The sequence below is a fragment of the Patella vulgata genome, chromosome 2, assembly GCF_932274485.2.
Source record: "Patella vulgata chromosome 2, xgPatVulg1.2, whole genome shotgun sequence".
Taxonomy (NCBI): domain Eukaryota; kingdom Metazoa; phylum Mollusca; class Gastropoda; family Patellidae; genus Patella; species Patella vulgata.
This window is the reverse complement of record NC_065880.2, coordinates 33,882,923-33,906,988: the sequence shown is the minus strand read 5'-3', so window position 1 is coordinate 33,906,988 and position 24,066 is coordinate 33,882,923. Positions and strand designations below refer to the sequence as shown.

General features: G+C 34.4%; 1 protein-coding gene across 1 annotated transcript in view; it reads right to left on the bottom strand.

Moving 5' to 3' along the window:
* Window positions 1–23,811, bottom strand: part of LOC126809843 (receptor-type guanylate cyclase Gyc76C) — an 83,769-nt gene extending 59,958 nt beyond the window's left edge. Inside the window, exon 1 of the mRNA XM_050534656.2 lies at window positions 23,026–23,811. Within this exon, the coding sequence (XP_050390613.1) occupies window positions 23,026–23,418 (393 nt within the window). The 5' untranslated portion in view covers window positions 23,419–23,811. The remainder of the gene's footprint in view (window positions 1–23,025) is intronic.
* Window positions 23,812–24,066: the final 255 nt, after the last annotated feature.

Sequence of the window (24,066 nt, the reverse complement as noted above, 5' to 3'; positions counted from 1 at the left end):
CCTCTAAGTCACACCCACTTTTTCAGTAAAACTGAAGAAATCGTAACGATCCGACAATCAGTTGCTGAGATCTACTCAAAACAAAAGAAGAATAATAATAATGTAGTTTTTGGTAAAATTATGCCACTTCCGGTGCCGACAGATAACACTTTTGGTAATAAAAAAAATGACAATTGAGACAACGAAGCATATGAACTTTGTTTTATACAAATCGAACAATAAAAAATTAAGCTAGGACTGAAAAACTGAATTAGCCAATGGAGGCCAAGGAAAATTACTGAGACAAAAAATTTTAACATTTTTGCGCAAGTCAGATGACTCTTTAATTCTGTGCACAACACGAGTAAAAAATATTCATCAATAAAAAAGTTTTTTGTAAAATTTTAAATTTCCGAAATTTGGCGCCTAATATCTTCGAATTTTTGCTGAAAATCAAAAATCGAAAGTAGCGCAGCTATGTGCCCTGTCTCCAGCTATGCCAAAATGTATCGAAAGTTAAAATCCCATGATTATTGTTAAAATTACCGCAATATTTGTAAAAACGATAACTTCGGTGATTTCGGACATTTCGCATTGTCGCAGAACGTTCAAAATAGCTTTATCCTCTAAGTCACACCCACTTTCCCAGTAAAACCGAAGAAATCGTAACGATGCGACAAGTAGTTGCTGAGATCTACTCAAAACAAAAGAAGAATAATAATAATAATAAGAATAATAATTTTAACAAAAACAATAGTGTTTCACACAAGCTTCGCAGTGTGAAACCCTAATAAGAATAATAATTTTAACAAAAACAATAGTGTTTCACACAAGCTACGCAGTGTGAAACCCTAATAATAATTTTAACAAAAACAATAGTGTTTCACACAAGCTACGCAGTGTGAAACCCTAATAATAATAATAGCAAGACCTGGCCCCGAGTTCACAAAACATTCTCAGACTTTAGTTAAGAATTTACTCAACTTTCAATCACTGTTTATGAGAAATATTTTTGATCCAGAAACACAAAAATTTGCACATAGTTTCTTATTGGTGTATTTGCTACATTAAACAACAGAAGTTTTATAAAGGGCTATATTTTGGTTAAAATAAGAAGAACAATTTTGAGTAAATTCTTAACTTAAGTCTGAGAATGCTTCGTGAACTCGGGGCCTGTTCTCATAACAGGTTTCGTAGTTTTTATACAACCAATCATACACTTATACATTATATTCAACATCTAGTAGATTAATATGTTTTGTTGTCCTGTGTTTTGTTTCAAGAATCTTCAAGAAAAAAAGGGATTATTAAAATCTGTCAAAATGTCCATATGTTATATAGCAAAAACATTTCAGCAAGCAAAATTTCCTGTTTTTTTAAAAACAAATTGCACATAACCTATGTTTACAGATCGATTGTGGTAAAACTTTCAGAATGAGTACTACATAGCTTAGTTAATTATTTACCATCTACATTTTACCCGATTTCAAAGTTTGACATTTTTTTTAAACAAGTGGTTGCCATGCAAGATACATCCACATTATGCAAGAGATGGACAGAAACGATTTTTTTGTACGAATCGTGATGGGCGGGGGGGGGGGGCATAATCCGTGAAGTTACGGTCCGAAATGCGTGAATCTACAGGAACCTAGATCTTCAGGATATACATGTATACATATTTTACGTTTCATCAAAATCAGATAAAAATGTTAACCTCTAGAGGGGCCACAACCTTGGTATTACATACTTTTACACTATTTGCGTACAAGGAGCGAGCGGCCATTCTGTCGGGCAGTTTCGATCCCACTTTTACGAAATTCAAACTCAACCATCATTATGGTGTAACGGCGATATATTTAAACGTTTTTTTTTAAAACCGGATAGAAATTGACGGCCTATTCGTATTACGAATTAAAACTGCCAAGGGTTCCTTTTGTTGCACGGCAATGTGTACACGAGACCGTAATTTTTGTACCATCTGAACGACTGAACATTGTATCTTGCCAGACCCTCCAATCTGCACCAGGGACATGAGGAAACCACGCGAAACTGTCTCGGGCAATACCGGTAGCGATCCTACTGGTTGGCGAGGCAGCGCCTTACTCAATGAGCCACTAAGGGCTCTTTTGAAAAAATAAAATTATGATTAGATTTTCAAAAAGGCCCAAATGCTCTTAACGACCTGCAAATCTTCGGACTAGGATATAATCGTTTTAATTTAATACAGCGCCACCGGAGAGCTTTAGTTTTAATGGTATTCAAGGAAGACCTCATGTAGACAAAATACGTGTTATATAAATTCGGTGGCAAACAATTACATACTAAGTAGTGGTATAAAAACTAATAATAATAATACAAACACCATCAATACAACGGAACCAATATTTCTTATTTCTGGTAACATAAAAAAGCCTAGTCGTCATCGATTATTAAATATCTTTCTACTAATGAAAACTGATCGAATATACACACATTTATGTTCTACACAGGTGTACTGACTAATAACATTTTAAACAATGAGACTGTATTAGAAACATTATTAGAAAATTATTATGCATATTTGTAGCTTATCAATGACAGCTCATTACATAATCATACAGGTGACCATCTGCATATTGTAAAAACAGAGTTTACTCAAACACTACTAAAATATATAATGCCGTTAAAATGGCGGTAGATCTTGGATTTGGATTTAGGCCCATATTTCCCAAAGTAGATTAGCGCTAATCATAGATTTAATCTCCGATTTTCGGACCTGTCATATTCTGGAAAGCTGACTGAATTTTAAATTAAGATTTTTATAAACTTTGATTAGCCTAATCATTGAGTTAATCATTGTTCGAGAATACCATAAAATGTGATATTCTGGAACGTAAATTTGACTAAGTCACGCCAAATCTTAGTCATCTCAGGGTGGTAGTTGAAGGAAGGATTAATTGCATGGATATGCCATTATGATGCATTCAGTTATGCAGTTATGAACTAAATAAGCATGAAACGACATTTTTTTAAAATGAAATGGTATGAAATGGGCTTTAACGTCCTTATCTGTATCTACTGGGCTAATACAGTTTGCCATCAGAGTATTTTATCAAGGACAGCAGCACTATGGACTACTCTTATTGCGAATTCCGACTGTAAGGGGTTCTTTTAGATCCACGGGACCTCGCTTTTTTGCATCTTTCGTTCTGCACCGCTGACAAAGGGTAACCGACCAGGCAGGAAAATCCGGAAGAACCGCCTCGGCCAACAACGCGAGCGAACACGAGAGCTCCTGATTAGCGAGCCAGCGTCTTATTAATTCCTAACACCAAACATTCCCCTTTCTCCATAATTCACACACACTCTTCGCATATTCAACTTACGCTATCTGTCTATAATTATATATATATTCGATTTACGCCCCACCCTCTCCGCCCAACAAAGTGCAAGAAATATTCGAGCCGTAAAGGATGCATGTTCTTAAGCAACGACCTAGAGTTACAACATTGGTATGATGTACGGAAAAAAGCCCGCGGCCTTCCTTGTTATGATTTTTCAAAAGGGGTGGGTTGGGGCTCAGCTAAACCAAAGTCTCGTCGAGCGCATCGAGGACAGCATATTTGGTGACACTTTCAAGCAATTATGTAGAGAAAAAAACACAACGCAAAGTTGAATGTCATCAAAAGAGTTTGTTACATTCGTTGTTGCAGTTTCATATGTTCACACAGTATTTCCAACAAAGAGATGTAAGAAATGAAAAACAGTCAAGTTCAAAGCGGAGCGAACTCAGTAATTGTATCTTTGTTCTTTGAAGCTTGATAATTACAAATATACTGTTCATGTTTTTATATAATAAATCATATTATATTTAATATATCTCATGAAATTTTATGTAATGGCACTTAGTTGTATAAAAATTGAAAAAAGCAGTATCTAAACGGCCAATTAAATTCTATCGAAACATGAAATAGACACATTTTATGTTTATATAATGACATGCCAAGCGGAGCTATGCGAACAACTTTATTTAAAAATGATAATTACATTTTCATCTGGAGTCATATTTAAAGGGCCAATCTGGATTTTATTTTGGACAATAAAACTGCTTAATTTTGTGTTAAAAGCCTTTAAAAGCCTTTATCTTAGGGCCGAGCACAACTAACTCAATATACGTGATACGTTTTCAAATAACTTAAACCCGTCAGTCGTCATCTGGAAACGGAGACCGTGTCCCAAGCAGTATTATACGGTGTCTTGATAAAACCAGACTTTTATAAAAATAACGTGTAGGTGAAATGTACCTATCGTTATCAAGTACAGCACGTGGGTCATGCACTTTATATACCCCTATCGAAAAATTAAAAGGGTTACGTATCCGGATAAGCGGTTTTGTCGTTGACATCAAAACGACTGAATATTTCGAACTGAAATTTTGAGTCAAGGTATATACACCATTCCTCTATATTTTGGCGCTTAAATTTCATAAGTACACTTTTGTTTCTGAGAATGTTAAAATCCAGGATGGTCTCTTTAAATAGAAATATTGTAATTTTATACAAAATTGACAAATAATGATAAATTTGGATGTTAATCCGAGAGACTTTTTTTTATTCTACAATACCAAAAATTTCATACTCTAATATACTTTACTCTAATATACTCTAATAACTACAATACTAAATATTTCATACTCTAATTTACTTGGATATCTGTTTACACGGACCCGCCTTTTCTCCCTGCTTACACCCTCCATGATCCCTTTGAACCCCAGGATGGAAACGCTGTTCTCAAACACAATGTCATGTTTTTGTAATCTACTTCCTGTAACTGGTACCTTTCGTCAATGATAAACAAAAACTCTTTAATCAATGATTTCATGAAATCAATGATTTAAATGTTTGATTTACAATCAAATTTTAAAACTTAATCTTAATCGTTGATGTAAAGAAGTTCTAGTCTAAGATTAGCTAATCTGACTTTTGAGAATGTTAAACTTAGTCAACTACTACTGATTACAGATTATTTTAGACAATGTTCGAAAATATAAATGTTTTGTTTAACGTCCACGCATAAAACTACTGTTGAACCACAATCGATTCTTCGTGTTGAACTGCACCATGCTTCTTTCCAACTTCCAAATCTTTGGACAATCAGGTGTTAAGTCGGAAACCCATGTTCGAACACCATGCATTCTCGGGTCAACTAGCGTCGAGGGACCACTTTACATCCTAGTGTCAAACTAGTGTTTAATTAATGAAAGACAGTTTAAGAAAACCACGCCATTAGCCCAGTATAAAATCTACTAGAGTCTTATTTTGGAAACCCCTCGCCAGAATAGCATGTCAATATAGCTCAGAATCAAATCCACTCGGGTATTATTAGGAGAAATCCTCTCACCAGAACAGCATTACACTTGCCCAGTATAAAATCGAGTTTAATTGGGGAACTTCTCTGAACAGAACAGCATATCATTAACCCAGTATCAAATCAACTCGCATCTTATTTTGGGAACCCCCTTAGCATGTCATAGCTCAGTATCAAATCCACTCGAGTTTTATTAGGAGACATTCCCTCAGCAGAACACAATGTCACTAGCTCAGTGTCAAATCCACAGTTCAACGTCAAATAAACTATATTTTTGGTAACTCGTGTCAACAGCAAAATAATTAACTCTTTTACATTCCAGATCCCAGTTATGCCGCCTTTTGCCAGACACTGAAATATAAGTTAACTGGACCTAAGTCGTCAAACAGTCTACAAAATTTGTCCCATATTTATTCTCTTGTCCGTAACGGAAGAATTAGAACACACTAAGAACTGATCAAAATTATTAATCAATAAAGTAATTAAAATTCTAGCTCCTCCTAGTGCTCAATCCGTTACACAGAGGCATTGTGGGTGTGAAATAGCTTTATTTGACGTCCGCTTCCACCGAGGACATATCGCAGACAAGCAGAGGTGTAAGATGATTGACCTTTACAAAGTTCCTATGAGTTCTACGCGCGACGCCACAACACATGGTGTCGATGATTAGCTCTATAGCTCGCGCAATGTTTACATAACGTGAACTGGTCCGGGCAGAATGGGGCCTTTTTGTCATTTTATATAGTCATTTACACTAAATGGGAAATATTTTTATCCAGATATACTTAAAACACCTTTAAATTAATATTTTTCGAGCTCGTTAATCCGCGCCGATGTCATCCTCTCAGTGATATTAGCGGCCTAGCGAATATTCACTGCTGGTCAGTGTGTCTAGTGCTAACATTTATTTATATATTTATTATACAACACACGTAATTGTAGTCATATGATAACTTTTGTGCCCGAGATACCGGAAACCGTTGAACAGCTAAAGACTTTTCTGTTTCATGAACTATAGCACTGCGTATAAAATTTTAGTCAACTGAATAATAAATTTAGAGCGTCCACAATATTTTTTAAATTGATTAAGGCCATAACTATGAAATTTATATGACAGCCTTCGAGGAAAATGTTCTGGCAACATCTGCAATCCAACCTAGAATTTGTTGTGATGAAGGAAGGAGAAGACCAGCAACTACTACTCAACCACCTCAAATCAATACACCCAAGAATACAATTTACAGTTGAAGAAGAAAATAATAAACAGCTACCCTTTTTGGACATTCTAATTAATAGAAACGATGACGAATTAACGACAATATAGTGTATAGAAAACCGACGCATACATACCAATACATAAACTTCGCATCGGCCCACCCAACAACAACCAAAGCGGTAATTGTATCAATACTGAACAGAAGAGCTAATAATATTTGCACCAATGATAAAATTGATGAAGAAATAAAACACATTACCGAATCCCTAACCCAATACAACAACTACCCCTTAGAACTTGTCAGGAAAATTATTAGTAGCCCCACTGAAAGACTGAGTAAAGCACCCGACGTTACCATTAAAGAAAAAGCTTCAGTCCATATCAGTATTCCATTTATAGGCCCAACAAGTTATACGACTAAAAGATTATTAACTAGATTGATAGCACATAGAGGTAACCTTTAGTGGAAGAGTGTCATTTAAATCTCTGATCAACGCCAATGGGAAAACGAAAATACCAAATGTGGACCCGAAAGGTATAGTGTACCAGATCCAATGTAGTTTCAAATCAATGTATATAGGGGAAACATGTCGCCCGTTATCTGTAAGACTCAAAGTACACAAAGAAGCAACTAGGTGCATGTTAGCCAACAAATCAGCAGTAGTCGAACAGTAGAAAATCTTACCCACAACATTGAACGGGATAACAACTATGTGCTGACTAAAAATATTACAGTATGGAAGAAGAGAGTATTGTGGGAAGCCTTAAAAATCCGACGATATATACCCAAAATGAACAAAGACAGTGGTCGCGCTGTTTCAAATGTATGGAATGACTTATTATCTTAATGCAGTTAATGGTGGGGCGCCCCCTTATAATTTAATCAGTGGAACTATAATATATAATTATTTACTAAGTGATATGTTGAAGAAATGTTGAATGATTATGCATGTGGATACGTTGAGTTCATGTTGTAAGCTAATGATAATAAGGAAGGAGGGAAGTTGGGTTCACCCTAATAATGTCATATAAATTTGGTAAGATTACCGTATTATTAAGAAGACATACTCAAAAGACACAGACTAATTTAATTGTGTAGTAAGTTGTAATGGTTGAAGTTTCAGGTCCCCCTTTTAATCTGTTATAAGTAAGAGTGATAGTGAAGTCATATTCAAAGGAAAATGGTTGTTGTTATAAGTCTTAATTAATTTTATGTTTTTTTTGTTAAATTGTTTTACTCATGGATGTGCTATAAATGTATGGTTGTTATTCATTATTGATCATTGCTTGATAAAGATACCTGTAAGAGTATTGAAACGTTGCATGTAATAAACCAAGAAGTAGTAAATCCATAAATTTGTGTTATTATGAATGAAATTAATTATCCGCCTCATGAGCCTAAACACCGTGTATAAATTTAAAGTCAATAGGATGATAACGTTAACCCCTAGCGCTTCCACAAGCAGTTATGGATCACGGTCGGAAGGACAGGGGTGACATTAAAAGGACACAATTTTAAATTTAATCTAATTACTGAGCGACTTTTCGAGTACGGTTCTCTATTCTTTATAAGTTACATAATGCTATTGGAACAATTTTTCTGGTAAAGTGCAATTCGCATCGACTGCCAATGGCTGTGTCACATATTATATTGGAACTATAAATAAAACTAGAGTCGCCTTCATGAATTAATAAATACATGATATAAGATGGATAAAACCACAGTCAACTACACATAATCGATTTGTTTAAATTAGTCTAAGTTGTCAACAAAAATTACTATTATTATTTACATACAGAGTAATCATTTAATAATCTGATCTGATTAATTATCATGGAGACCGTATTAATTATAGTAGATCAAATACCCATACAGATCTCTCGTAACACGACTTAGGTTGAACAGCTTGCTGTATAATTCTAAATAGAGATATTAATTATATTATTGTGTTGATTTATACAATTCATATTAATTTTAGGGGATATAGATATCACTTAATGTATCTGTGTTGTAATTATTATGCAATAAAAAAGAAATAATGATATCGCATCGACAAAAAATAAGGCAATAATTTCCTTGGACACGACAGCAGAACCTAATATTTAGGGCAAAATGTATGATGCTTTAGTGAGCTACATACTGAGGCAAATACATATAGGTTGCCAGGCAATGAAACATACGCCCGATAGATTGGTGAACTACATGCACATGCCGAGACAAATAATAGTAGGTTGGCAGACAATGAAACATGCTCCCACATCAGCTAAGTCAAAAAAACAGTTCACAAACGTTGTCGCAATTCATTATCAAAAATAATTAAAATTTGATTGGCTTCTAGTTCTTACTAGTACGAACATTTACAATACAAAATATATACTGTTAATCAGATGATGACTTTAGCTCAGTGGTTCCCAGGTGGTCTCAGGTGATAAGCGAGCACCTTCGGGGTCATGAACGATTTTTAGTTATTTTTTACTTCACAAAAATGTTTACTGCTTAACACAGGATAATACCCATTATTTTCTCAGTGTGTATCTTATAATTCTTCTTATTATTTTGTATACTTATTTATATTTTATTTCTATACTTCTTTATTTATTTCTTGATTGATTAATCTTTTTTTTTTTACTTTATGCAAATAAAGTGATATTTGATCGAATTGAGTTTCTCTGGAACCAGGTGGTACGGGACCTCCAAATGGTACTCTATCACAAAAAGGTTGGGGACCACTGAAAGTTACATGGAATCGTCAAGATAAACACTGTGTGTAAATTACAAGTCAACCAGGTAATAACTATAGCCTCTAGAGCGTACACAAGCAATTACATACGCCGGGCAGACGGACGGGTGGAGGCGAGGTGGCGGCAACATACGACCCCATTCCAAAGTGGGCGTATTCAAATGAAATCTTTCTAAGCTTGTTGCGGTTGGAGTATACCTAAAGCAGATCTAAGTGGATAAAAAAACCAGCTATAACAGCACAGTTATAAAATATCACGAAACTGTAGATGCAAGTATTGTGTTTCTGAAAGCTCTCATCAAAATCATTTTAAACGACAGCATATAAGGATGAACAACGTCTAGAGTTAAAAGCTTTGAGAATGTTGTGAGCCTACGGAAATAGGCTTTTACTGATAGCATTAACTGGAAAATTCTGAGAAGACATGGGTCCATAAAGTAATAATAACATGACTATAATTTGCTGCTTTTTAGGGGTTTCTCATATTCCCATATTAGTAATACAATTACCCAGATTTGTTGCCACATTGGGACATAATACGATAGATAGTAGAGCACTGCTAATAAATCAAGGCACTGAATAAAGAAATAAGAATTCCCGATCCAAACCATCGCTTCTGTCATAATTATTGACGTGTGTTGTGCACGAGGCAGTATAATATGTTCCTTTCTGGTACACCAGATAACACTTGTGATTTGAAAAGCTACGTCTACGTCACCAAGAAAGGTCGAGCTTTTATTAGAAAACGATAGCTCTTCAATTTAAAAAGTCAAGTTAAATCGAAATTATGGTCAACAGCGATCCCGAAGATAATGCTGCTTCCAGACATTTTAATGTTAGTATTAAAATGAAAAAGTGATGTAAGCCATGCAATTTTAGTCTGAACACGATTTCAATAGCACACAAAAACACTATAACGATTTACACACGCTATTGTAAAACAGCTAATAAAAAAAAACACACAGTAAATTGAACCATTTATAAATCTGCATATTAAACCCGTATGCACGCAGGCATAAACTTGTATTCATGAAAATAACGTTTTATTTAAAAATAAAAATAACAGTTTTCTTTAGTCAAGTTTCTGAATTATCGATGTTTATCTTAATGTTTCTGAAAGCATTTGATTTTCATAAAAGCTCCAATACGTGGCATATCATTAACCAGTGCTTACATAAATGTAAGTTGCAATGTAGTAGAAAATTTATGTAGTGAATTTTATTAGAGGTTATTATCACTTGTAGATATCGCCATATGGTATTTACTGCGGGAGAAAATTGATGAGTGTTTCATTCCTGGTTTTGTGCCGAAAAGGGGATCTGAGCTTTTTTGACACTCCTCGCCATCCATATTTGCTATAAAATCTTTTTCTACAATTTCTGTGACAGAAAATATAACCGCTAGAAGCGCGTCCAAACTTTGAGATCTGAAAAATTTAAAATTCGATAGGGTTTATAAAATATTCCATTAATGGCCCATGTGTTGTGTGCCCAGTTCACAGGTTGTCATGCATTCAAAACGTAAACGAGAGATAAAACTAGAGAACAGACTAGGTACATCTTGGATAAATGTCGCTCAGTAAAAAAAACAATAACCGCATTCCATAGAATTGTGATCAGTGTATTTGTAGTTCAATTACTAAATTGAAACAATTAATTTAACAAATAGCTACTACTTTGTGGTAGACTTGATCTGCTATGGAAGAAAAATATCCATGGATGTGTGCATTTAACGGTCACAATTTGAACGGTATGCTTAGTCCTTCCAAAATGACGCATTAAATATGTATGTACACCGCGGAATAAGATATTATGCATGTTCAAATAGTATTATATACAGCGTCTTCTAACGCCCGACTCCGTACATTCAGCTCTCGTACATGTAAAAGTTAGAATTCCATGTCGAATCTCCCCCCCACCCTCCATATGCCTATCTAAGTAGTCATGGAGAACTAAAGATGAAGTCTCCAGATGACCCTTTGATATGTCATTGAATAAGAGAATACCAAATGCATTTATTATTCAGCTGTTTTCATAAATGTATAGAAAACAATAAAGGCATTACTCAAAGTTATAAAAGATAATTACATTACGTCTCTTCTACCAATTTGTCTTTTACAAATAATGAGGTACAGGCAGACGAGTCATGTCAATAGAAGTATTGATTAATAATATAAAGAAAATATCAGACACAAAATCTACAAATTATTCAGCAATGGAATTATAACCAACACGACTCTTATTAGTTTACATACCGTAAAATATGTATTTTTGAACCAAGATTTGGTTGAAAGTACGCCCCTTGTTGAATTTGTGCGTCTTGGCTGAAATGAGGCCGCATCCGGTCGCTGAATGTAAACTTTGCTAACCAAAATATAGTCTTTTCATCATTAGCAGCAGTAAATCGTAGATCTCATTTCTTTTTTTTTGTCCAGTCTTTGGAATAAAGACAGACACAGTTAAGGGGAGATGCAGAGTCTGGCTCCCTGTACGTCTACTAGTGGTCAGATCATTGTCAACAAATTCCATAGCGTAAACCAGGCAATGAAACAGCAGCTAAGTCGACGCGTGTACAGCCCCCATAAGAGGACGGGCGGCGAATTGGTATGTATTTCAAACCTCAAACCTGACGGTTGCAAACTATTCCTATGTACTGACCCACACTTATGCGACTGGAGTGCGGGCGAATAAAACACGAAGAAGGGCAAAACGATGCACAAAATAACGATCCATCAGCAAATAGCTTTTCTTACATAGCGAGCACTTCCAAAATAGTCCCTTATGTCGGGGGACCCTCCCCGTATTTAATTAAGGGCCTGGTCAATGTTGGATGTATAGCAACGCACTGAACCGTCGCTGAATGGACACAATAGTTGCCAAGGATCGACCATGTATGAGGAAAAGCATTCCGTTTTCTCCTTCGGTGAGACCCCTCATGGATCTCAATGATCTTGAGTTTCTCAAACGCCATATCACAAACTACCAGATAAAATAATCAAGAAAACTAGTGCCTATATAGGAGAGCACATGAATGCTCATATGTAATTGAAAGTCAGGATTTGAATTATTTGAGAAAACTAGTATAATTGCTCCGTGTTAACTGGATAAAAGAACATTCCATGGTGATTACAGTATCTCGAATACACAGGGTAAATGGAACTGGGTATAGCATTCCCTTATTCATGCCTCCATCTGCTGTAATTGGAAATTATTTGCCGATAAAATCATTTTAATAACAGTCATTATGGCATAATAGAGCCAAGGCAATGTCATAATGGTGGACACGACAGTTCGTACCATATAACTAAATGTTGTGGTGCCCTGCGATTTGGCATTCACAGGCACAATTACTAGACGAGTGTGTTTTTATGGATTCAGTATTTTACAGGTGGGATTTATATGAATAAGTAATTCTATGTTTTGCTTTCGGTGAGACTGAACACGTTTTCGTTTATCTAGTGGTAAACATCTTGAATCTTGACAAATTACTGCTTGGTACCAAACAGTTTTACTGAACTGACGTGGGTGTAATTCAAGGGGGTACAAACCTGCGACAAAATCCGGTCGTCAGACACCGTCTAAGCTATGGTTCATCTATAATCCCTTTAGGATATTCTTACGCTTTACAAACACGTCGACCACACCGGAACCCAGACTAAATACATCAAATTTACTGTTGAGAAAAATATTATATTCTCCAGGACTCATGTGAACCAAGATGATTTCAAAAATACCATCACATTGACAGACATAATTATATAAATGGTTTAAGGGGCAATTTAGTAATTGGTCATATTTAATAAAACACTTTATGGAATACAAAACCTCCATTTCAGGTCCAGTGACGAGCTTTGTCGACATGTTAATTGGCTGATTCTTCTTTCCAATTACTTTCTTCATGTATGAGCAGCGGTGTTTTATTTATGTTTTTAAGGGCTGATACTGCGTTGATTTATTTTTACTTGTCTAACCAATAAAGACATAGCTTCGTGATCACGACGGGATAATATTGTTGAAACTTTTCTGCTATTAAATTCAGTAATTGTCTTGTTTTGTGTTTGATTTACTGGAATATATTATCCTGTCTAGAAATATATTGATTTCTTTAAAGTCGAGAATACATAAAAATAACAATTTAACATTACTGTTAACTTCCAGTCAGACAACTTCACAAATTGTTGATTACTTGGAGGCTAATCAGAGCAAAATTATGAATTTCCGTCGGTAGTTGCCATCATTACCTTTTATCAATTTACTGCTCAGAGACATCCCGGTAAAACATGCTGTGTTTTAATAGATTGTTTAAACAGTTTACGAATAGGCAGTCATGCACGATATTATTATATGATGCATGTAAACACGATAAGATATAATATTATTAAAATAACACAAGATTATGAAGGGCTGGGAAATATACTTTGGATATATCGACCAACAATTTTCTTGTCTATATAACATGTATGCAATAATAGGTTGAATAGCTGAACAGAATGACACGCACTATAAATTAATAATTTTATTAGTATTTCAAATAATGATCCCAATTAAGTTATGTATCTGTTTACGCGGTAATAGCTTTCCAAAATACAATCTGCTGGCGGTTCTGTCGCATGAATAAACACACTAACCGTTATCTTTCCCTTGTATTTTATTATTGTATTAATGTTTATATATGTATATGTTGTATTTCGATGTATTTGTATTTAGGATTACGTGTCGCCTAGCAAATTCAATTTTCTCCATGCTCATGCTTTTTGTTTTGTTTTTCGTTTTGTGAAACAATATTTTATAAATGTTCAAAGTGTGTGTGGTTGTTTTGCTATATGTATGGTTTGATCTAAGTTATATCAAATGTAAAAGCAGGACGCCGTTGTTAGAATTCAGACGCTCTGTTAATACGTTGCATGTAATACATTATCTCTCCCGTAGTAATGTCTCTCAGTTTGAATAAATTATTTGGTAAATTATTTACATTTCACAAGGCATACAATATAAATATCCATCGTTAACAAGGTGTACCGACGCATGTTTTTGTTTTTTCTTCCTGTAAGTCGCATCAATGCACAGTAGAGAAAACAATAGGTGTACTAGCCGATGCACAATGTGAACTTTAGATTTATCTGTTTTATATCCAAAACTTTTCCATACCCCCACCCCCACCACACACACCCATACACACACACTCCACCCCCCTCCACCCTACTCCCTTATAAAGCACGAAATGTTTACTATAAATATCATTTATAATTATTTAATTATACTAATCTATAACACCTGACTAGAATGCAGGCAGAAAACAAAGTATTTATGTTATTTATACTGATCTAATGGAATGGAAGTAAATTGGAAATAAATGTTATATTAACGAGGATGAACATATTCACCGTAATTAATCATATTTGGGTTAAAGTAACCAAAACACGAAAAACTGAAATAAGCCTAATGTAGAATTGTATTATTTTACCGCAATAAAACACCTTATAACCACAAGGCAACCCCTTTGCGTAAGGTGGGGATACACGTCTCTCATCTCAGTAAACCATGACCACAATTAATAATATAAAAATATTATAGCATATGACATAGCCATGTTTAAGTCTCACATTTTGCTATAAATGAACGATTTGAAAGAGGATACAGTTTACGACTTAAGGTTAGACTTATAATATCTAGGTTGTGCCTAACTCTCCCTCTTCTGATTTCAATTATCACAAACTACGTATAATGCTTTTCTGTTTCAATTTTCTAATAGTCTTAAAATAAATAATTGCTGGGGATCGAATGTTCATTTCACTAACCTATCCATCCATTGAATAATGAAATATGGACGCTAATATACTATCTATGCATGGAACAATAATAAAAGATTGAGTGTTTGTGTTTCTTTTGACTATTAGCCATGTAATAAGTAACATAAGGTTACGATGACGGAAAAACTAGGCTTAGTACAGATAGCCAGTAGCTAATTGTCCAAAAGGGTAATTGCATGAGGTGTGTGGCTGTTTTGTCACGCGTAACCTTTGGTAAAATTACTACCTTTCCATCAATTTACAACACATAAAACTAAAAACAAAATGAATATATAACAGCGATTCTCTAGTACACCTCTGTTGAAAACATGTTTCAAAGAAATAAGATGTATTAAATGTATCAAATGCATGTCAGGGTCGTGTTCAGAATTTGAGCCGGGGGTGGGGGGGGGTCGGGGGTCGGGGTGGAGACAACGTGAATGGCGTGAGGTCTGGGTTATTACCCGACAATTTTATAAAATCAGAAGCTCTGAGACAACATTTTTACTCATTTAGGTCCGTACATGTGTGGGATTATAGGATTAGAGTGTAATGCTTTGCACGTTTCTTTGATCGACATCATTTCTATGAATGTAGCATAAAAAAGCCCATCATAATATGTTTTACCTAGGACATCCAATATGAAAAACCTTACAAATATTACTCAGTTGCCAGAATTTCTAGTAGAAATACGACTTACACTTTTGTTGATATGCCAGATTATATAATAAACTCTGTAAGTGATACTTTCATCTTGTTGGTGTTCATAATTAGGCGAGTAGAAGGTTTTTTATTTCAAGTGAAATAATGTAATGTTATGAAAATTCTTTCGATTGGCGCTTAAACGAAATGAAATGAAATGGGGTTTAACGTCCTACTGTTTTGCACCATTGTTTTTCTTTAAGCCATTGCTGGCAAAACCAATTATTTTCTAAACCGTTTAAGTCAGAGGAAATTTGCGAATCAGGAGTATAAACGTGTCTATCTATGATTGTGTTGTATAGAAGTTTTAACAACAGAGGATGGTTTCGTTATTACTTATCTTGAATGAAGATGGAAACGTCCGGGAGAAGCCACTGATGTTTGTTCATATAAGTTTACTGAGACATGTCAGAGAAACGGTGGCTCAGTTAGTAAGGCACTGGTTTAAATAGCCAGAGTTCTTGGGTTCGATTCCGGTGTTCTCCAGCGTGGTTTCTCTTTGTCAGTTGTGTAGGACGGAGGGCCTGATAATATGGAAAACACGCTTAGACTTTCGGATGGGACGAAAACCGAGGTCCATTATACACGTTGTTATGCACGTATAACACCCTAGATATTAGAATTTATAAAAAGGAGGCCATAATCCCAGTCTCTTCATTATCACGGTTGATGCAGAGGAAAAGGACGCCAACCCCCAATTCATTTTGTTTTCTTTTCAATAAGACATGTATAAAAGGGCGATAATCATATCAAATTCCTGGCTAGGATTTCATATTGATTTATTCTTTTTCTTTTTTGATTACCTTCCATTGGAATTTGATCCGTATTTAAAAATATTTATAGAATGATTCATTTATGCATATCGATTTGTTAAATTCATGAAGAACAGTAGCAAAATAATGACACGGTTGTAGGAAACCACTCGACATGCAAATAGCGCGATTATGTAAGATTCAGATAAAGAGCTGGTCGTTCTTTTATAAATTGTCAGATATCTTGTCACAGATTCGCTCGTTACTGCAGTCGATTATATGTGAGGACAACTCGTGTTCTCCATTTTTTGCGTCACTTCCCGTTTATTCAAATCTTCGTTACGTATCTATCGTAGCAATGACCTCTATGTTAAAATTATATTTGAATGTGTTTAACCAGTTCTATCACATGTGCGATAATAATTGACACCAACATTGTCCTTTAAACTACTTTTTTCTAGGTTTTATTGTAATGATTCTTTCTTTTTAAGCGGGGCATCTTTATTTAAACCAGTTCTAATGATTGGGTTTCGTAAGTTTAAAGATACATTATAGGAGATTAGATAAAGAGCTGACAGTTCTCACTATAATAGGTAAACACTAGATACTGTAAAGGGAATTTGATGAAAATTTCAGTCAAATTGATCCACTCTGAACCGAGAATTTAGGGATTAAATTTTGGGCCTAGCCTCGATCATCATTACTAAAGTCGGTACGATAAAAAACATAGTCTCGATTTCATGATTAAATAATGGATGAAAGTTGAGCAGCAAATCTGATCCTAACCCAGTAAATATCGCCGGCTAGCGATGAAATAGGCAGATTTAGCTCTTGCATAATGTATGTTTAATCGATTTTAAGAAGTCAGTCAATACAGGGATAAAAATGACTGATCTGATTGGAATGGCTAGTTAGTGATAAAGTATTTATCATATTTCAAACTCGACATTGTCAAGGCGATAAATGAAAGGCTAAGAGTGTTGCATTCGAATACAAATCAACAGAAACTCCTGGTCTTTTAGTTTAAATATTTATCTTCAATGTAGACAACATTTCTTCCAAAAATTGCAATCACGTATTTCTCAAGGATAAGATGTTAACGTAAAGAGTTAATGATATAACTGACTCTTTAAATTTTGGGGTTTTGGGTTAAAGATATTAGGTACCTTTCTCGCGGCTTGTTTCGGTAGCCGTTAATGTAGAAGATCAACGGATCTATCTCTCTCTGTGAAAAATATACAAGGTACAACATTGACTCTAATGAATATTATATGATTTAACCAAGCCTTCATATCTTGGGGGTTTTGGGTGAAAGATTTTCTCTTGGTGCCCGGTTTGGGTACCGGTGCCTTATTTTGTTGTAGTTACAAAAAAAAAAATCGACGTCAGCCTAGATATTTTCACAGAGATACGTCTTTTCAATACAGCATACACTAGACCTAATATCGATAATAACAATAATAAGTGAACAAGAAAAATAATTATGTAAATAATTATCAGAAAGTAACACCAAGTCAAAGTTCAAGTACAATTTCTAGACAGAAAGTCTAGGAGAATTACTAAAACCATGAATGAGCCCCATATACCAGAATACAATAGCAGCTGTTACCAATGGCTTCTACTTATATAATAAAAACGCTGTTTCCCCAACATAAGATGCTTATCTTGAAAAATAAAAACAACAGCCAAATAATCGTGATGATCTTGTTTCACATTAGTGTACCAAAATTATCAAAAGGATAGAAAATGCGCATTCTTGAGTGAAAACAAATTTACCCGTTTAGAGTCGCCATGTAATTCAATAAAGCGAAACGCAAAGAGACTCCCAAAATATATTATTCATGTATAAACAAGTAAATAGATTCTGTCACCCTGGTAATATTATATTGAAATACATGTTTGACCTAGCTAATGGAAAATTAATCAGTTTATCTTTCCTATTTAAATATCTGTTCTTTTTAAGTTTGATTTTAATTTTAAAAAATCAAAACGAATACATAAAAAAAACTATTCTGCCCAGAAAATAGGCTTTAACCAAATGGTAAACTGAGAGGTTAATTGAAAACTTTGTAAAGACTCACTTTAAAGGGACAATAACACTCTTGCTGGCTTGAAAGCTCCAGAAAATAAATAATATCTCTATCTAAGTACTAGATGTTTAAGTGTCCTACCTGTTGTGTAAATTATCCATTACATCCTATTTTACTTGTCCAGAGGGTTCGAAAATATTTTTAAATCGAAGTTTCATTTGAAAAGGTTTACGTTAGACGTTTCAAACCATTATGTTGAATTTTTCAAAATTTTTAAATAAGGTGTGTTAAGATGAAATTTGTATCATCAATTAATTGAAATATTCTAAAATAGTACAATTTGTTGACCAGAATAAAGATTGGGACATATTATTCAGTTACAACAAGAGTGGTATTGGGCCTTTAAAGCGTATATTTTTAACAATATAATAGTTTAATTTTGATTATATATTTCGCGCGCTCTGGACCGCTGCTTTTAAGCGAGTATTTTGAAAGGGGGGGGGGGGGGGTATTAGATAATTTGTGTTATTCTGTTTTCCCTTAGTATTTAAAGATGCATTATGTAATAAGTTAATCTGCCTATTGCAGATCCTCTTTTTGGCTTCAAATGTTATATTATTATTTAAATATTTATTCATATGGCAAGCACATAATCAACTCTCTGGCTCCGATTTTAAGTAGATTACAACGCGGCGATCATTTTAAGAGGTTAACTATAAAATAGATAATCGAGACTTAGTCAAGTGCCGTTGCTACAATAATAAACGGTCTATGATACATTTTGTCAAAAACTGTCAATGTATTCATTTTAGAACAGTACAAAGGGACCAGAATACGGGTCAATTTGGTGGTCTGTATCCAATAGTAATGCAATGTTAATTCAGTGCTATCTCTCGGTCTATAAGATTTGTTTGTTTATCTTGATAATCTTAATCTTTACAACCATGAAGAACCCAACAGGTTACCATATTTGTGATAAAAACATTAAAGCTTCGCTTCATTTTTCGGACAGGGTACCATAATATAGATATAAGTATGTTAAAGATACTTTATGGGAGATTAGATAAAGAGCTGGCAGTTCTCACTATAATAGTGAAAAACTAGATAATGTAAAGGGAATTTGCTGAAAATTTTAGTCAAATTGATCTACTCTGAACCGAGAATTTAGCGATTGAATTTTGGGCCTAGCCTCGATCATCATTACTAAAGTCGTCACGATAAAAAACATAGTCTCGATTATCCACTTTTTGATTTAATCATAAATGGGCGTTGAGCAGCAGATCAGTTCCTAACCCAGTAAATATCGCAGGCTAGCGATGACATCGAGAGTTGATTATGGTCTGGATGAGTTAATTAATGTCTAATTAATAATTTAGATAAAATTTCAAGACTAAAGAAAGACCTGCAATAGGCAGATTTACCTCTTGCAGAATGCATGTTTAAACAGCAGGAATATGGTTAAACAGATGCAGGTAAGATACATTATGGGAGATAAGATAACGAGCTGGCAGTTCTCATTATAATATTAACAGAACACAGTTTTTATGGGATACAATCACTAGTTTATTCTAAAAGCACGACGTTTCGACAAGTATCCTCTTATCGTTATCAAGAGGATACTTGTCGAAACGTCGTGCTTTTAGAATAAACTAGTGATTGTATCCCATAAAAACTGTGTTCTGTTAATGTGTTCCCCGATCGCTAAATGCCACTAAAAGAATATACTCATTATAATAGTTACAAACTTGATAATGTAAAGGCAATTTGCTGAAAACTTCAGTCAAATTGATCCACTATGAACCGAGAATTAAGCGATTGAAATTTCAGCCTAGCCTCGATCATCATTACTAAAGTCTGTACGATAAAAAACATGGTCTTGATCATCCAAAATTATGAATGGAAGTCGAGCAGCAAATGTGATCATAATCCAGTAATAAATATCACAGGCTAGCGATGCCATCGAGAGTTGATTATGGCCTGGATAAGTTAATTAATGTCTAACTAATAATCTAGATAACGTTTCAGACCTAAAGAAAGACCTGCAATTGGCAGATTTAACTCTTGCATAATGTATGTTTAATATTAAAATGACAATTTGCCCGAAATTAAGTTCTAGATAGCGGCGCGGAAACTATATTTGAGTGGGTTGGAAGATTTTAAACATTCTAGTGGGCCAGGGGTTTCCCACCGCCACGGGAAATTTGTGGGAAATTCCAAGAGTCATTTTATAGTATATTTGCGGTAATATACCTACTAGATACCTACCCCTGACGGATAAAATATACATGTCTAGATATTTATATTGCTTCGTTACTGGAGACTAATAACATAGTCCTATGTTGAAGAATGCAAAATTACCTATGAACAAAAACTAAAAAATGTGCGTTGGCAAAATATTCCTTTTGCCGACCACCTGTAAAAACTGGTCGGCGAACAACAACCCAGTAAACCAGGTTTCCGCGCCACAGGTTCCAGATGCTTGAGATATTTGGCGAGATGTGCTAATACTTCTTTGAAAAATATTTATTACAGAAGTGTACTAGGGCAGTCATCAAGGTATTAAGATGGTGCTGCAATGGCCGTCATGATACTACCCGTCTAATATGTGGCTGATTTTTTTCAACTTGCAACAGCATTACATGATTAATGGTTCGAGCCTTATCTCGCCACGCCTTTTATGCCAGATCAACCAACTCTATATATTTCGCATACTATTGTTTATTAACACGTTCAGTCACATAAAAAAAAATAAAAAAAAATAATCCTGCATTGAAAGTAACATGGAGTCAGATTCTTCCTTGAGCGTCCAAGCTTCACAATATTGTAGTGTGCAGGGAATTAAAAATCGCTCAAATGACAAACATATATTGTAACGATACGTCTAAACCATGTTTTTTCTAATTAAGAAATAAAATCTTTTTCTGAAATAGTATACTGTATAATCATATACAGACCAGTTGTCATACATGTATAACGTCACAGGCCAAATGGTGGATTGTTATTATCTATATCGCATGACATTATTAGCAATAAGAGCGTGTTATTCGTTTTGCTACACAGCAAAGCCGTTTACCGTGGGATTTGCAAGTCTGTAAAATACACGGGCACATTACTAACAAATTTATCGGAAATTTACACGCGATACTGGGCTTTCAACAAAATAAAGTATAGTGACTTACACGTTTGTAATTATCCTAGATTACAGCTGCATTATGTAAGAGATAATTCTGCCTATTGCAGGCCTTTCTATCTTTGGCTAAAATGTTATATAAATTATTAATTAGACATATATTCACATGACAAGCCCATAATCAACTCTTTAGGGAATCGGATGGTCGTGATTTTTGTTGGATTGAAACACGATCGCTATTTAATAATTTTAATTTTAAAATGGATAATCGGCATTTGGTTTATTACCGTATCAATGGTATCAATCATAATCGAGACTACGCTATTCTTATCAAAGTTTCAAACATTCATAACTTCGATCAGAATAAACTACTTTGAGTGGCATTTTCAATATATTCCCTTTTCCTTATCTATTTTTAAACTATAATAGCGAAAACTGTCAGCTCTTTATCTAGATCTTACATAGTACCTCTTATTCGTTTTTTTTATAGTTCAAAATTTCGTTTCATTTGTCTTCACTACATCAAAATTTAAAACAAAAAAACGAAACGAAATATAGATCTATTTTTTTTATTAGATTGTAAGGTAAATAATGTGTTCTTTCGGTATTTAGAGCAGAAGTATTTATATTAAGTACAAAATCTTTGATAAGTGATAATGATGTGATTGCTCAGGGCCAGCTTGTTCGTATCCGGATATTTGTCATGACTTGTCAAACACGTCAACATCAATAATTTGTTGAACTATATTCAGGCCATAATAATATAGTTTAGTTTAAACCATACGGATGTTTATAAAATCCAATATATATTTAGATAGATACGTAAGATAAAATAGCGAAACTGTGGAAATTTTCTATGGCGCAGGAAATTAAATTTACAAATAAAATAAATAAACTAAATTACTAATAAATCTAAACATTCAAATCAATTTAAAATCTTATAAATTCCACTAATATATAAACTATAATTCCTAATCGACAAGAAATAACTTTATAATTCACTGTTATGCATAAATTAAAATGAATGATATATTACTGAGGAAAAGCTTATCCGAGCAACATGGGGTTACTAGCTGGGATCCTTATCAGAATGCCCACACAGTATTTGTCACCAATCATCAAAGTCATCAAATAAAACTGTTAGGAAAGTTTATCCATATAATTTTCAACACCTTGAAGAATCCGTGAAATTTTAATGGAAAATAAATGAGAAAATCATTATTTTAGACAGAATAATTTTACAGGACAAAATGTTGACCTAACTAATTTAGAACGCCTGAAAACATTCACATGACTATCAAGTTTTGTCTTTATTATACTATATCAGTAATTGGTACTTACATACGCTATCATGGGTAGGTTCCAGGCAGCAGCTACCCTAGCTTCCACTGTACAGCTATCTTCAGGACCAAAAAATGCTACAGCTCCTTTACTCCATTGTTCCGTTAACCTGGCAGTTGATATTAAAGTGTCATCCCAGGTGTTATTCCATATAAAATTTATATTAATATCCGGTAACAGAGATAGATTGCTGTTGATTTCATCCACAGCGTATGTTATAGCCCCTGATATCACCCGCCCTTGCTTTCCACGTACTAAACCCTTGGCTTTGTCCACGGTTAGGTATCCTAGAGTTATGTTTTGCACTCCACTGCTTGATGAAACCTCCAAAATAATAATCCACATAAAAGTAAGGGTTAAACTTGTTAGAGGTAAGAACTGTTGATAACACATCGCGGTATAGCATCACGATAACTATGTACAACAAATGTATGTGCTTATACCTCTATTCGTCTGGAATAGATAAACACAAAGCCCAACGTGGATAAACTAATAAAGCACTATCACTCGCCTTTTGACGGATATACATCCAGTTATTCCACATCGGTTCTGGTGAGAGATTAAGCCTAATCGGGGATCAGCTTGCCTCAATGCAGATGATTCGCTCGATCTATAAAGATTTTCAGCTGACAACATCACCGCACAACTTATGTTAACACTGTCGGCACCTGTTTTGCGTTATCGATATATATATACACACGTTATTTGGATTTTATTCCTCTCTTCCGCTAGGGGTAAGGACGATTCCCAATTACTTTAAAAAAAAATAATTAGTTACTTATACTCTACATTGTATTCTTATCAATCTTAATTATTGAATTATCATGCTTATCTTAATTTCACAATTAACTTAATTTGCACGTGATAATGTTCCAAGTTTGTTTATTTTTTTACAAGTATGTTTTAATAAACACGAACGTGTTCACAATGGTAATTCAAATTTCCAGCCACAATTTCCAACCACAATCTCCAGTTCAAAGTGCTTATTAATTTTTAAAACCACTTACTATACTATACGAAAGGGTATAGTAATCAGACACA